At 36.7% G+C, this 17212-nt stretch overlaps 1 protein-coding gene across 3 annotated transcripts in view; it reads right to left on the reverse strand.

Moving 5' to 3' along the window:
- The window catches only part of XIRP2 (xin actin binding repeat containing 2), a 370218-nt gene that overhangs the window by 77668 nt on the left and 275338 nt on the right, over window positions 1–17212 (reverse strand). Inside the window, exon 1 of one of the 3 annotated variants that reach the window (XM_063609435.1) lies at window positions 15278–15469. The exons of the other annotated variants lie outside the window; for them this stretch is intronic. Coding sequence (XP_063465505.1) covers window positions 15278–15290 — 13 coding nt within the window. The 5' untranslated portion in view covers window positions 15291–15469. Of the gene's footprint in view, window positions 1–15277; window positions 15470–17212 lie in introns of those variants that run through there. 3 annotated transcript variants of the gene reach the window in all.

Genomic DNA, 17212 nt, shown 5'->3' on the forward strand with positions numbered 1-17212 from the left:
TGGGTGATAGATAGATAGGTATAAAGGCAGAAAGATTAATAAGGTGATCCCTTGTATCACAAAACTTAGCACATTCAAATTGAAAATGTTACTCCCTATCTAATCTGATATAGATAGTGCCTATAGCTCTACCTATTACAACCTGTATTGTACTTGACTGAAACTTAAGTTCTTCTAGTGGGATGATGCTAGTAATTAGCATCAGGCCAATGCTGTCATGGAAGACAATTAGAAGGCGGCATCAATTACAGAGATAATATATGTAAGGCATCAGAGATAGCCAAACCAATGAGACCCAGAAGCCGTACAATTCAAGAAAGACGAGAACCTTACAAATATAAGTTGAGGATTTGAGGCTGTTCTTGGGGATCTTTGTCAATTTTGGATGCAGGTAGAGCCTGAGAATCTGGGCTTAGTCTGAGGAGAACACTGCTGCTGGAAACAGAGAAACAGCAGAACCTTTGGCAATTCCATGGGACTGGAGCGACAAAACTGGAGAGGCGAAGGATCTCAAATTCTATTTTCTTTCTAAGATGTTTCCTAAATTCCAAAATTTCACAGGATAGCAGGATACAATCGTAAGCCCAAACAAAACCCAAGAAAAGCAAAGTGGAATAGCGTACATTTTCATGATACTTAACAAACAAGTGTCTCTGAGGAGGGCCGGTAACAGTTGAAAGCCTTCAAATAACAGGGATACTGACTCTAAAATAATGTGCAACAACTGCTTGTCTTTAGAAATGGCTTGATAATCTGGGTTTAGCTGGAAGCTGAGAATTCTGTCTTGCCCCTAGCAGATGGGAGACAGATGAACCAGCAAAGGTTTTGGCATTTGATCAGGCTTGGAGTGATAAAATTGGTGACTCGAGTATATTCAAACACAGCCAATCTCCCCCTCAAAGCATTTGCCAAATTCGGAAGCTTCACACGGTGTGAGGCTAAATAGCCAAGCTGAAAAACCTCAGAAAATAGAGCAGAGATGCCTGCAGACTCCATGTTGAGGAGAAAAGGATCTCACAGATTCTCAAAAAAATTAATAAATAAATTAAGGCAGTCAGCGCCTCTCTGCTCTCCATTCTATCTGCTCAGCAGAGGAAAGATTTAATATCTCTGACGAAGGTCACAATCTGCAGCTTTGTTTTTGAATACACCCTGCTTACCTTTCAATTATAAAAGTACTAAGCATGCAAAGAGACAGAATGTTGTCATCGATACTAAAAAAAAAAACTTTTCAAGGAAGCTGGGGTTGTAGATACTGAAATTAGCAGATAAGGACTTTAAAATAATCACAATTGATATATTTAAGAAAATATAAGAAATAACACACAAAACATATGAAAAGATAATTTCATGAGAAAATTAAAATGACAAAATCACAATGAAATAGACATTCAAAATTTGAGAAATACAATACCAGAAATTAAGAAATCAATGGTAGATTTAACAGCAGATTTCAGATAGCAAAATACAAAATTTTAAATCTGGAAGACAAATGGATAAACAATAGAAAGCTTGTGTATGGATATTTTTCATTAAATATCAATAAGTACTCACTAGATTTTCAGCAGCAGTATGACATTATTGAATCATATAACTACACTCCATTAAAGCCTTTGTTGCATTTGTCCTTGACAAGCTACACCTACATTCTCTCATGTTTGTTCATTTTGTGCTAAGTGAATGAAAACAGTGCCACCCCATTACTACAGCTTGCTTTTGCCATCTAGTGTAGTTGCTTTCTTCACAACTTGCAATCTATGTCTTATCTTAGTCTACAATGAAAGATATTTAGCAGAACAGAGCCCCTAACATATACAAAGCCCTTCTACTGCTAAAGACTTCCCTCTTAGGTTAAGTTGATATATGACGTTAGGTCCACTTAGGAATCCATTATTTGTAGGTGTTCTTGATAACCTTAAATAAAATCGATCTGGTTAGGGTACTTCAAAATTCTATGTGCTTCTTTTCTAGGCTATGAGACATTTTGCATTCACTCGCTTTTCTATTTTTGCTGGTGCTACCATTTGTTAGGTGAAGACTATTCTCTTTGACATAAAAGACCAACATTGATTTGGCTCCCGTTTATTTTCTTGTTCATTAATTAATATAAAAACTTTCCAATAAAAGTAGTAAATATTTTTTTCTTTCTTTAATTTTCCTTTAAGAGAACCATTTACATTTTATAAAGAAATTATGCCAGCAATTTAATTAGGTGATTTACCTTTATTATTTTCTTTTATTCTGTCAGCAACCCCAAGATATTAGTGTTTTCACCATTTTATAGAAAGAAACTGAGGATGAGTGAAGTTAAATAATTCTCCAAGGACAAAAGTTAATAATCAGCAAAAGTGGGAATTGGATTCATTTCTGCTGACTCTATATGTTTGGATTATTTGGGATATTATTTATCCTGACCTTAATCTAAAAGTTCTATCCAAGCGCTATGTTGGGTGATATGTTTTGAGAGGGATCAACTCTTCCTCATAGTAAATTCTTAGTGTAGGCCTGCAATAGGTAGGCTCTGGCAAGGCCCTGTCTGTGCATGATAGCAAAGTGAACTATCAGGGGAGATATGGGAACTTTAAAGCTGGGACAACTGTAGTTCAGTTATCTGGTATGTAATTCTGACCCAGTGGGGCCCATTTAAGGTTTTTAGAATTAAAGAGCAAACATATAAATAAGAAAGTTTCATATTATTAGCTAGCATACACAAAACACTAGCCCACCAATTAGGATTTGGCAATCTGCTTTGATCCTTGCAGGTAGCATGACCCATTGACCCATTCAGATGTCATGTAAGCATAATTAGGGTATTAGTAATTGAATTGCAGTTAAGTTTAATCAAGTATAATTTACACTTCTCCAAGTTTAATTCCATTAAAATTAAATCATGGTATTAATAAACTATGAATAAGGTCTTTGAGCATATGACTCATATTTAAATCATATCTCATAGTGTTAAGTAGAGTGACCGTGATAAATTTATCATGCAAGCCAGGGGGCTTTTGGGAGTGAAGAAAGCACCATTAATAACTATGCCAACATAATGGCATAAGCTGGGATGGTCCAGGGGAAACAGGGATGCATAAACACCTGACCAGTGAGCCAAATGTGGACCCTCTTGACTCACCACTGGAGCACACTCTGAGGAGGATTTCTAATGATCTGGCTCCCAATATAAAAAATAAAAGTAAAAATGTTCTTTACTAGTTACGTCAGTGTTTAAAGGATCATCTCTGTCCTATAAATATAATTTGGATTAGACATATCCCTTATAATAAAGACAGGAATGAATGAAATAACTATAGAGAATCAATGATATTTGTCCCAGAGGAAAAAAGGTAAGGTATAATTAGGAAGCTTCCTGGTTAAAAAAAATGGTGGAGGTCTAGATGTTCTTGATAGGCTTCTTGTCAACCTTCAATTAAAATAATTTAAAAAATAAAAAATAACATTAATTGCTAATAATGAGAGAGAGTGAGAGAGTGAGAAGTTGAAGAAAAATAAGAATTTGAAGAAGACAAAGAGGAAGAGGAGTTGGAGAAGATATGCTGAAATTCATACAGAATTTCCAACTGTGGTCATCTTTGTGAGCCACAAACATGAATCACAATTTTGGATGACACACTGCATAGGGCAAACTCTGAGTCAGAAGGGAACAAACAGTTTCCCCAAATAATAGAGAGAGGCTTGGGTTCACTCCACAGTCTCATCTTGCTTTGACCAAAACTAGGTGGGCTCACCAATTCCATGTAAACATCTTCTGGACCAGCCCAAGCCACAGCCCTGCCTCTGCTACACCCCTACCCCTGCTACACCCCTACCCCATCATTATATACCTATGCACACACCATGTCTCTCAGGAGAAAAGGGAAAGATAATGATGTGTTGTTAGGTTTTTAAGGGAACAATGCTTTAGAGAAGGGGTGGTGGAACTCTGTATTATTTCATAGTTGGTACCATACAAAAGGAAGTTTACACATTGTATCTGAAAACACAAGGTAGGATTGTAAGGTATAGGATGGAAGTCATAATTCTATTCAGCAACTTTGCACAGTATCAGTAATTCAAGATTTTAGATATAATTCAGAAGGAAAAGAAAAATCGATGGGAGAAGTTATAGGATCCGAGTATTTAGTGATGGCAGAATAACAAAAATGTACTCACCTTATTGAAAGGAAATGCCAGACCTCAGTCAACGAAGACCCAATGCAAGTGAAGTAAGTGGACAAGGTAGAATAAAGAGGCACTGCTAAACAATGGTAAGGGACAGTGATTGGATGAGGCACAGAACTGATCAAGTTTATTAGTTTATTCCAAAATACCTGAAAAAGCCACAAAGATACAAATGATGTTCTTGATGTGCTCAAAAAGATTCAGGGAGAGAAGCTTCTTTGAAAGTGCATTAGCTGTTATTAAGGAGACAATATAATGAAATAAAATAATGAAAACAGTGAAGACTAAAATAGACTGCAAAAAAAATGCAAAATTCAACAGAAAAATTAAAATGGCACTTGATACAGAAAAGAGCACATATAAAAATGAAATTCAATCAATGTAATGGGGAAAATTTTTAGAAATTTTTCCATAACACAGGAGCAAAATCAAAGAGATGAAAATGAAGACCTAGATAAGGATTAATATGAAGGAAGAGGTATGATCAAAGAAACGTAACTGTTTCAGAGGAAGAAAGAGCAAAATAGCACAGAAATAAATATTAAATTTAAAAGGAAAGAAAAAGTTTTTGAGGTGAAGTAAGATCTGAGATGACAAAACCAAAGGCTCAAGACATCTGGATATGCCCTTATAAATTTTTGAATTTTAAAGATTAAAAAATAATGAATAAAGAAAAAAGACAACTGATCTCAGAGTTCTTCAGTAAGATATGCATTATGAAACAGTGGAATATTAAGTGAAAGGCTTTTCAAGTTTGTTTGTTTTTGTAATGGACATAACTTTGAATAGATGACTCTATTTATAGACAACTTTCTGTTATTTATGTATGAATATAGAGGTATATTTTAGAATATACAAAAAATTTCTGATCAGGAGCAGTGGCTCATGCCTGTAATCCAGTACTTTGGGTGTGTGGGGCGAAAGGATGACCTGAGCCCAGGAGTTTGAGAAGAGCCTAGACAACATAGGGAGATCCTGTCTCCATAAAAACATAAAAAAAAAAAAATTTAGCCCAGTGCGGTGGCACGTGCCTATAGTCCCAGCTACTTCAGAGGCTGAGGTAAGAGGATCCCTTGAGCCCTGAAGTCAAGGCTGCAGTGAGTAGTGGTCATGCCAATGCACTCCAGCTTGGGCAACAGAGCAAGACCCTGTCTCAAAAAAAAAATTATCAGATAAAGAAAATGATTAGGCTGGGCGCAGTGGCTCACGCCTGTAATCCCAGCACTTTGGGAGGCCAAGGTGGGCAGATCATGAGGTCAGGAGTTCGAAAGCAGCCAGGCTAATACAGTGAAACTCTGTCACTACTAAAGATAAAAAAAATTAGCCGGGCCTGGTGGTGCACCCCTGTAATCCCAGCTACTCGGGAGGCTGAGGCAGAAGAATCACTGGAACCTGGGAGGTGGAGGTTGCAGTGAGCCAAGATGGCACCATAGCACTCCCACCTGGGCAACAGGGAGAGACTTTGTCTCAAAAAAAAGAAAGAAAATGATTAATGTGTCCTCACTGGAGAAGTGACTAAAATATATCTGCAAGCTCACAAAAGAAGATTCCAAGTGAAGAGTAAAAGAATGGGAAGCTTATTGCATAAAAAGATATTATTTGCATTAAAACCAAACAAATATTGTAATTGCAGTTATAAAATTGGATGTAAAATTAAAATATTCTTTGAAAAATATATATAAAAAGAACACAGCTTTAGTATATATAACATTATTATATTATGTTAATAATGTAATGATTCAGGGATCTAGTCTTAGATTAAAATACATCCGGTGTCATTTAATATCGAGAGTGGAGAAAAGCAGGAGAAATAAAATTTAGTTGAATACTTTGGAGCTTGATGATTTATTCAGTCATACATTCTTTCATTGAGAAAATTTTCAAATGTTTATTGAAAACCTCTGTGTGAAGTGCTGTGCTAGATGTGATGTTTACAGATAAATAAAACATCCATGGGCCTTAGTAACACACAAATAGATATGTATAAAACAGGATAAGTTTATGAAGGAGAAGAAATTAGTTGTGTGAGGAAAAAAAGCAAAAAGTTTAATTTGAGTGGTCCAGAAAAACACCTTAAGGTGGTCATCAAATTTTAAATTTCTTCAGGAGAATAAATACAAAAAGAAAAAAAAGAGTGAAGTAAAAAACCTTACGAACAAATATGGCTCACTAGCCTCTACAAAAATTACTATTTACAAAGCTATATTAATTAAATGCTGCAAAATTAGCAGAAAAATGAGCATTATTTTTTAGTGGAATATAAATAACCATCTTGAATCAAACAATAGTGTTTAGTAAAGGTAACAAAATGGAAGAAATTTTTCAAACAGCCTTTGGAAACCTAACTAAGTAACTAGAAATAAATTACTTTAAAAGCTCACATTATGCTTTATTTCAAAATATATTCCAAGCTAGTTAAATACTTCAGTTTAAATGCAATTAGTAAGTATTAGAAACAGAAATGTGTTTTTCATAGTTATATGTTGAGTCAACATTTCATACAGCGTAAGAAATTATGCATAAAACATCTTCTCTAAAAAAGCACCCAATCCTTTTTAATATAGGTAACTGATTGCTGTTAAGTTTTTCATGTATCCCGAAGTGTTCTCTGTATACAAGCACATATATGTGTTCATATTTGAATAAAACACATGTATAAATAACATGTATATATATGAAACAATACTTTTCACTTTTCTACAAATGGGAGAATTATATACCCAATGCTCCACATTTGCTTTTTTTGTTGTTGTTTTTACTGAATAATGTTGCAAATCAATTTCTGTTAGCATAAGAAAATCTTATTAATCTTAATGGTCATTTTATGGACATACCATATTCCATTTAGTCTCCTATTTGTGGTTGTTTAGGTTGCTTCCAGAATTCTTCTATTAGAAAAAAAGATGCAATCAATAATCTCAAACATGCGTGTGCTTGACATATTAAGGGCTACATGCCTCTAATAAATATGAGAGATATTGACAAAAGTCCCTCTAAAGGGCTAAATTACAGTTATTGCCAATTTAATCTTCTACCACTGGTATGTGAGAGTACTGTCAAATACTTGGATATTTGCATATCTGATAAGTGTAGTGTTTCATTATTTAAATTTATATGAATATATTAATATGGAGTGAGGCAAAGCAACACATGAATATTTAACTGATTTTAAAAATATAAACTTATCTTTCTCATAAGGGCAAAAACCTAAACAATCTAAATGCCTACAAATTGAGAATTTGTTAAGCAAATTAATATACATTATAGAATTATAAGCAGACATTTTTATAAAATGTTTTTGAAGAATACTTAATAACATGGAAAAATGTTCACATTAGATGTCAATGCAATTTCAGATTTCCCTTAGGATGCAGGATTGCAAGAGAAAACATTCTTAAAATAACAATGAGCTGAATACTCTACATTCATAGATATAAATATAGAATTATAGAATTGTTTTAAGTTCATCTGAAATCAAGGTTATAGGAGAAACCTAATGAGCTGAAATGAGAAAGAAATGATAAGCTCTATCTATGAGATTAGAGACAATTATTGTTTTCCTCTTTAGCACATCACTGGGAGGAGGAAGCTACCGTAGATGTAGACAAAACAAAAACAGCTGAGTTATTAATTATTCTTAAAAGTAGATTTGGGCTAGTGTGACATTTAAAAATCCTTTTAAGTCCCAGGCACAAGGAGGATCTATGCCTATCCACCAACTGTCTCCCATAGAAGTTCGCTCAGCTGCAATGAGATCTACTGGTGGCAGGATTGAAGAGAGAAACCTCACAATCAGTCTGGTCCCTTATGCTGAGTGCAAGACAGTGACCATGTACAAATGAATTAGAGACAGAGGAGCAGACAGACACATCCCTCCCCCACACAGGTGACTGGGTTCTCTGGAAGTCTGAAAGGAGTGCAGAGGAGCTGAGACAAACCATTCAGAAACTCAACTACCAGGACTTGCCAAACAATGATTCCAATTCCACTCACTAATGTAAATCCTCTGGTGAACTAAATATAACAAAGACAATCATAGAACTGACACATAGCTAATCTATAGACTAAATTGACTTACCCCACACTAACAACCTTACAAAATAAATATGCCCTTTACTGAGAGGGCATAATATTTATTTCAGCTTGTTCAGTTCTTTACACAAAATGTCCAGTACTCAATTAAAAAATCATGAAGCCCCAAAGGAAGCAAGAACACATGACCTACCATAAAAGAAAACACAGTCAATAGAGCTGGAGGCAAAGATGGCTTAGATGTTAAAATTATTCAACAAAAATTTTAGAATAGAGAGGGGACTGGCAAGATGGTTGAATGGGAACAGCTCCGGTCTGCAGCTCCCAGTGAGATCAATGCAGAAGGCAGGTGATTTCTGCATTTCCAACTGGGGTACTCATCTCATCTCACTGGGACTGGTTAGACAGTGGGTGCAGCCCACGGAGGGCGAGCAGAAGAAGGGTGGGGCATCGCCTCACCTGGGAAGTGTAAGGGGTCAAGGAACTCCCTCCCCTAGCCAAGAGAAGGCCCTGGGTTTCAAGCACAAAACCGGGCAGCTGTTTGGGCAGACACTGAGCTAGCTGCAGGAGTTTTATTTTCATACCCAGTTGGCACCTGGAATGCCAACAAGACAGAACCATCCACTCCCCTGAAAAGGGGGCTGAAGCCAGGGAGCCAAGTGGTCTAGCTCAGCGGATCCCACTCCCACGGAACCCAGCAAGCTAAGATCCACTGGTTTGAAATTCTCGCTGCCAGCACAGCACTCTGAAGTCGACCTGGGATGCTCAAACTTGGTAAGGGGAGGGACGTCCACCATTACTGAGGCTTGAGTAGGTGGTTTTTCCCTCACATGGTAAAAAAAGCCACTGGGTACCACAGCTAGGCAAAGCCGCTGTAGCCAGATTGCCTCTCTAGATTCCTCCTCTCTGGGCAGGGCATCTCTGAAAGAAAGGCAGCAGCCCCAGTCAGGGGCTTATAGATAAAACCCCCAACTCCCTGGGACAGAGCACCTGGGGGAAGGGGCAGCTGTGGGTGCAGCTTCAGCAGACTTAAACATTCCTGACTGCTGGCTCTGAAGAGAGTAGCACATCTCCAAGGACAGCGTTCAAACTCTGCTAAGGGACAGACTGCCTCCTCAAGTTGTTCCCTGAACCCCCTGCCTCCTGACTGGGAGACACCTCCCAGCAGGGGTCAATAGACACCTCATACAGGATAGCTCCAGCTGGCATCTGGCAGGTGTCCCTCTGGGATGAAGCTTCCAGAGGAAGGAACAGGTAGCAATCTTTGCTGTTCTGTAGCCTCCACTGGTGATACCCAGGCAAACAGGGACTGGAGTGGACCTCCAGCAAACTCCAGCACACCTGCAGCAGAGGGGCCTGACTGTTAGATGGAAAACTAACAAACAGAAAGGAATAGCATTAACATCAACAAAAAGGACATCCACTACATTATGGTAAAGCGATCAATTCAACAAGAAGAGCTAACTATCCTAAATATATATGCACCCAATACAGGAGCACCCAGATTCATAAAGTAAGTTCTAAAGAGACTTAGAGTCCCACACAATAATAGTGGGAGAATTTAGCACCCCACTGTCAATAGTGGACAGATCAATGAGACAGAAAGTTAACAAGGATATTTAGGACTTGGACTCAGCTCTGGACAAAGCAGACCTAATAGACATCTACAGAACTCTCCACCCCAAATCAACAGTATATACATTCTCATCACCACATCATCCTTATTCTAAAATTGACCACATAATTGGAAGTAAAACACTCCTCAGCAAATACAAAAGAATGGAAATCATAACAAACAGTCTCTCAGACCACAGTGCAATCAAATTAGAACTCAAGATTAAAAAACTCACTCAAAACAGCACAACTACATGGAAACTGAACAACCTGCTCCTGAATGACTACTGGGTATATAACAAAATTAAGGCAGAAATAAATAAGCTCTTTGAAACCAGTGAGAACAAAGACACAATGTACCAGAATCTCTGGGACACAGATAAAACAGTGTTCAGAGGGAAGTTTATAGCACTAAAAATTGACACCCTAACATCACAATTAGAAGAACTAGAGAAGCAAGAGCAAAAAATTCAAAAGCTAGCAGAAGACAAGAAATAATAACTAAGATCAGAGCAGAACTGAAGGAGACAGAGACACGAAAAACCCTTCAAAAAATCAATGAATCCAGCAGCTTGTTTTTTGAAAAGGTTAACAAAATAGATAGATTGCTAGCCAGACTAATAAAGAAGAAAAGAGAGAAGAATCAAATAGACACAATAAAAAACGATAAAGGGGAGATCACCACTGATCCCACAGAAATACAAGCTACCATCAGAGCATATTATAAACATCTCTCAGCAAATAAAGTAAAAAATCTAGAAGAAATGGATAAATTGCTGGACATATACACCCTCCCAAGACTAAACCAGGAAGAAGTTGAATCCCTGAATAGACCAATAACAGGCTCTGAAATTGAGGCAGTAACTAATAGCCTACCAACCAAAACAAGCCCAGGACCAGACGGATCCACAACCCAATTCTACCAGAGGTACAAACAGGAGTTGGTACCATTTCTTCTGAAACTATTCCAAACAATAGAAAAAGAGGGACTCCTCCCTAACTCATTTTATGAGGCCAGAATCATCCTGATACCAAAACCTGGCAGAGAAACAACAAAAAAAAGAAAATTTCAGGCCCATATCCCTGATGAACATCGACACGAAAATCCTCAATAAAATACTGGCAAACCGAATCCAGCGGCACATCAAAAAGCTTATCCACCATGATCAAGTTGGCTTCATCCCTGGGATGCAAGGCTGGTTCAACATATGGTTGACACAGCCAAACCATATCAAATGGCAAACAGGCATATGAAAAAGTGCTCACCATCACTGATCATCAGAGAAATGCAAATCAGAACCATAATGAGATATCATGCCACCCAATCCAAAAGCCAGGCATTAATAAATGCTGGTGAGGTTTTGAAGAAAAGAGAACCCTAGTATATTGTAAGTAAATGTGTAAATTAGTATATTTACTATGGAGAACAGTTTGGGGTTCCTCAAAAAACTAAAAATAGAGCTACCATACTATCCAACAATCCCAATGCTGGTTGTATTTCCTCAAAAAAGGGAAATCAATGTATTGAAGAGATATCTGCACTCTTATGTTTATTGCAGCCCTCTTCACAATAGCCAAGATTTGTAAACAACCTAAATGTCCATCAGTAGATAAATGGATAAAGAAAATGTGGTGCTTATACACAATGGAGTAGTATTCAGCCATGAAAATTAATGAGATTCTGTCATTTTCAGCAACATGGATGAAAATGGAGGTCACTATGTGAAGTGAAATAAGCCAGGTACAGAAAGACAAACTCTGCATGTTCTCACTTGTTTGTGGGATCTAAAAACCAAAGCATTGAACTCATGGACATAGACGGTAGAAGGATAGTTATCAGAGGCTGAGAAGCATAGTGTGGTGTTGTGGGGGAGGGAAGTGAAGATGGTTAATGGGTCCAGAAAAAGTTAGAAAGAATTAATAGGAACTATTTGATAGCACAACAGGGGGACTACAGTCAATAATAATTTAATTGTACATTTAAAAATAGAATAGCATAATTGGGTTGTTTGTAATACAAAGGATAAATGCTTGAGGTAATGGATACACTGTTGCGGGAAGTCAGGGACCCCGAACAGAGAGACCGGCTGAAGCCATGGCAGAAGAGCATAAATTGTGAAGATTTCATGGACATTTATTAGTTCCCCAAATTAATACTTTTATAATTTCTTACACCTGTCTTTACTGCAATCTCTGAACATAAATTGTGAAGATTTCATGGACATTTATCACTTCCCCAATCAATACTCTTGTGATTTCCTATGCCTGTCTTTACTTTAATCTCTTAATCCCATCATCTTCGTAAGCTGAGGATGAATGTCGCCTCAGGACCCTGTGATGATTGCATTAACTGCACAAATTGTTTAAACAATATGAAATCTGGGCACCTTGTAAAAAGAACAGGATAACAGTGATGTTCAGGGAATAAGGGAGATGACCATTAGGTCGGGCTGCCTAAGAGCCAGGAGGAACAGAGCCATATTTCTCTTCTTTAAAAAGCAAATAGGAGAAATATCACTGAATTCTTTTTCTCAGCAAGGAACAGCCCTGAGAAAGAGAATGCGTTCCTAGGGGTAGGACTCTAAAATGGCCATTCTGGGGATGTCTGTCTTTTATGGTTGTAGATAAGGGAAGAAATAAGCCCACCGGTCTCCCATAGTGCTCCCAGGCTTATTAGGACAAGGAAATTCCCGCCTAATAAATTTTGGTCAGACTGGTTGTCTACTCTCAAACCCTGCCTCCTGATAAGATGTTATCAATGACAATGCGTGCCTGAAACTTCATTAGCAATTTTAATTTCGCCCCAGTCCTGTGATCTCGCCCTGCCTCCATTTGCCTTGTGATATTTTATTACCTTGTGAAGCATGTGATCTCTGTGACCCACACCCTATTTGTACACTCCCTCCCCTTTTGAAAATCACTAATAAAAACTTGCTGGTTTTGCGGCTTGGGGGCATCACGGAACCTACCGACATGTGATGTCTCCCCTGGACACCCAGCTTTAAAATTTCTCTCTTTTGTACTCTTTCCCTTTATTTCTCAGACTGGCTGACACTTAGGGAAAATAGAAAAGGACTCATGTTGAACTATCGGGGGCAGCTTCCCCAATAATACATAATTTTCCATGATGTGATTACTACGCATTGCATGCCTGTACCAAAATATCTCATGTACCACATAAATATATACACCTATTTTATGCCCACAATAATTAAAAATAAAAAGTATATTTAAAACACGTGTCATGAAGACACTAAGAATGGGAAAACTAATGTGGCTATATTGATGTCAGAAAAAGTAGACTTTGAGGTTAAGAGTGTGTATGTGGAATGGGGCATGCCACAATGATTAAAAAGGACCAATTTATGAAGAAGACATAGGATTCTTAAATCCATATATACCTAATAACAAAACTCCTAAACACTTGAATTAAAAAACTCAGAACTAAGGAAGAAATAAATTCACAATCATAGTTGGGAGCTTTAACATCTCTTTCCATACTTGACAGAATAAGTAGACTAATATCAGTGAATATATAGAAAACTTGAAAACACTATCATCTGTTTGACTTACTTGACATGTACAAAACACCAACCTAATAACAGAATGCATATTCTTCTGAAATGAACATAAAATAATTATTATTAAAAAACCATCTATATATATAGCAAACTAGTAATAACTACACAATATGTTCCTTGAGCACAATTACATTAAATTAAAAATCAGTAACAATAAGATACCTAAAAATGTTCCAAATATTTCTAATAAAACAACCCATTTCAAAGTACCCCATGAGTAGAAGAATAAATCAGAAAAACCATTAAAATAAAATTTTAAGTGAATGATAACGCTAACAACATGTTAAAATTGTAGAATGCAGTTGTAGCAGTAACTAGCCAGACATTTTTAGCGCTAAATGCATTTATTAAAATAAAGAATGAGGCCGGGTGCAGTGGCTCATGCCTGTAATCCCAGCACTTTGGGAGGCTGAGGTGGACAGATCACCCGAGGTCAGCAGTTCGAGACCAGTCTGGCCAACATGGCGAAACTCCTTCTCTACTAAAAATACAAAAATCAGCTGGGTGTGGTGGTGTGCACTTGTAATCTCAGCTACTCAGGAGGCTGAGGCAGGAGAATCACTTGAACCCTGGAGGCGGAGGGTGCAGTGAGCTGAGATTGGGCCACTGTACCCCAGCCTGGGCAACAGAGCAAGACTCTGTCTTGAAAAAAAAAATGCAGAAAGGCAAAAAGAGAAGTTTTACCTTAGCAGCTGGAAAAGAAGAGTAAAATAAATTGAAAGCAAGTTGAAGAATGGAAATAGGAAAAATAAGATTAGAAATCCATATAATAAAAACATACCATAAAGATAAGGCAAAACTAGTTGCATTATTAATTACTAAAATTGCTAACATCTAGCAAGATTGCTTAAAATAGAGGAGAAAATAGAAATTATCAGTAGAAGGATTGAAATATTGAACGTCACTAGAGATATTGCAGATTTTAAAATGAAAAATAAGAGGGTATTGATAATCAATTTTTTGTCAGTAAATAGACAACTCAGATGATATGAATAAATTCTTTGAAAAGATACCACTTATCACAAGCAACACAAGAAATAAAATATACAAATAGCTCTATATTCAGTAAATGAATTGTAATTTTAATTTAAATTATCTCCCCACTTAAAAAATTCCAAGTATATATGACTTCATTGGTAAATTCTATCAAAGATGTAATAAAGAAATAATACCAATATTACCTAAAATTTTTCAAAAAAATAGAGGGGAGAAACACTTCCTGACATATTTTTTTAAGCCTATCTAACCCTGATACTAACATCAGGCAAGGGAATTAAAAGAAAGAGAAGTTAAAGACCAATATTTCTCCTGAGCATAAACTCAAAAATCTTGGCATATTAGAAACTTGAATATAGCAATATATAAAGAGATCACTTAAAAAATTTTTAAAAAGTTCTTTATCATTGCAATAACTGAAGAAACATACTTGACAGCATTCAATACTTACTTATGATTAAAACTCTCAACAAAGACTAATATGAAACTCTTTAAACTCAACAAAGAGCATGTACAAAATTCCTTACAGCTAATGTCACACAATAAAATGAATGCTTTTTCTATATTAAGAATGAGATGATGATGTCTACTCTCACTTCTTCCACTTAGTATCATATTAGAGTGCCTTACAAGTATAATAGGGCAAGAAAAATAAATATAAGACAAAATGACCAGCAAGGAAGAAGTACAGCTCTCATTATTCAGTCATAACCATATATTCAACAATGTCCAAAAATTACTATAACTAATAAAACCACAAACACAGCTATACACCCAGTAGATACAGCAAGCTCACAAGGTATACAATATACCCAAATTAATACTGTTTCTAAATACTAGCTGCAAACAATCAGAAAACAAAATTAAAGAAACCTTACCACTTAAAAGCATTTAAAAGGAGATTTCCAGTTTCTGGTCCAGCATGTAAGAAGCTCGGAGGTTGCCACTCACTCAGTCTTAAGAAGTCAAAAGCTGAAGTAATTGAAAAATCAACTCTTCTTAGATCTATCAGAAAAGTGAGGTCGCAGGGCAAACTGCTGTCAAGACTGGAGATATTAATAGGTAAATACAGAGAACCGAAACTTACCAGAGCAGAAACTCTAAACAGTAACCTCTACAAGAACCAGTGCTGGAGAAGGCAAAAGTGAACTGTACTTGAGGAGTTATTGGAGGTTCAGTGTGGACTACTCTGAGACTTAAAAACCCCAGGGCCACCGAGTCATAGGAGAGCCCCTACATTTTTGTAAGTTTTGCCTTCAGGAACACTACCTGGTCTTCACAACAAATAAATTAAAAAGTCACCTCACGTTTTTGGTGTCAGAGAGAGGAAAAAGAATCATTTTGAAATAAACTAGAGAATTATGTTCTGAACAGAGTTTGCCGTCAAGGAGAAACTGTTTAACCAGAGCCTAATCATAGGACTATAAAAGGCTTCCTCTCCCCCAACACCTTACCACTATACTACTAAAGGTTCATTTACAGCAGTTCCTTTTACCTAGTATATCATGTCTGACTGTGAATAAAAGGCAAACAATATAATTTGAGGAGACAAACTCAAAGTCAGACTCAGATACGGCAGGGACGTTGGAATTATCAGACTAGAAATTTAAAATAATTGTGATTAATATGCTAAGGGCCCTAATGGATAAAGAAGAGAGCATGCAAGATCAGATGGGTAATGCACTTTGGGAGGCTGAGGCAGGCGGATCACGAGGTCAGGAGATTGAGATCATCCTGGCTAACAGGGTGAAACCCTGTCTCTACTAAAAATACAAAAAATTAGACGTGCGTGGTGGCGGGCACCTGTAGTCCCAGCTACTTGGGAGGATGAGGCAGGAGAATGGTGTGAATCCAGGAGGCGGAGCTTGCAATGAGCAGAGATCGTGCCACTGCACTCCAGCTTGGGCGACAGAGCGAGACTCCATCTCCAAAAACAAAAACAAACACAAAAACAAACAAACAAAAAATAAGAAAGAACCAAAAAGGAATGCTAGAGATGCAAAACACTATAACAGAATTGAAGAATGTTTTTGATGGGCTTATTAATAGACTGAATACAGCTGAGGAAAGTACCTCTCAGTTGAGAATATCTCAATAGAATTGTCCCAAATTGAAAAACAAACAAAACAAAACAAAAAAATCAAAGAAAAAATCAGGACAGAATATCCCAGAACCATGAGACAACTTACAAAAAAAAATGTAATGGGACTCTCAGAAGGAGAAGATAGAAAGAAACAGAAAAAATATTTGAAACAATAATCACTGAGAATTTCCCCCAAAGTAATGTTAGACATCACACCACAAACCCAGAAAGTGCAGAGAACACTGAACAAGATAAATGTCAGAAAGTCTATATGTAGTCATATTATTTTTAAACTGCAGAAAATCAAGATTAAAGAAAAAATCCTGAAAGAAGCTGCAATTAAAAACAGAAACAGACAAGCTCACCTAATGAATAGCATAGATGAGAATTATATTTGACTTGTCATCAGAAACCCTGCAAGCAAGAAGAGAGTGAAGTGAAATATACAAGTGTTGAGAGGAAAATACCACCAACTAGAATTATGTATCCTGTCCTTCAAAAGTCGGGAGGAAATACTTTCTCTGATTTCAAAAAAATGAGGAAATTTGTTGCCAGTAGAATTGTGTTGGAAGAAATATTAAAATAAGTCATTTAGAAAGAAGAAAAATGATATAGGTCAGAAAGGTGGATCTACATAAGAAAGAATAAGCATCTAAGAAGGAATGAATGAAGATTAAATAAAAATCTTTATTTTTCTTATTCTTAATTGATCTAACATAATTATTCAAAA

Source organism: Symphalangus syndactylus, chromosome 9 (assembly GCF_028878055.3).
Source record: "Symphalangus syndactylus isolate Jambi chromosome 9, NHGRI_mSymSyn1-v2.1_pri, whole genome shotgun sequence".
NCBI classification, from domain to species: domain Eukaryota; kingdom Metazoa; phylum Chordata; class Mammalia; order Primates; family Hylobatidae; genus Symphalangus; species Symphalangus syndactylus.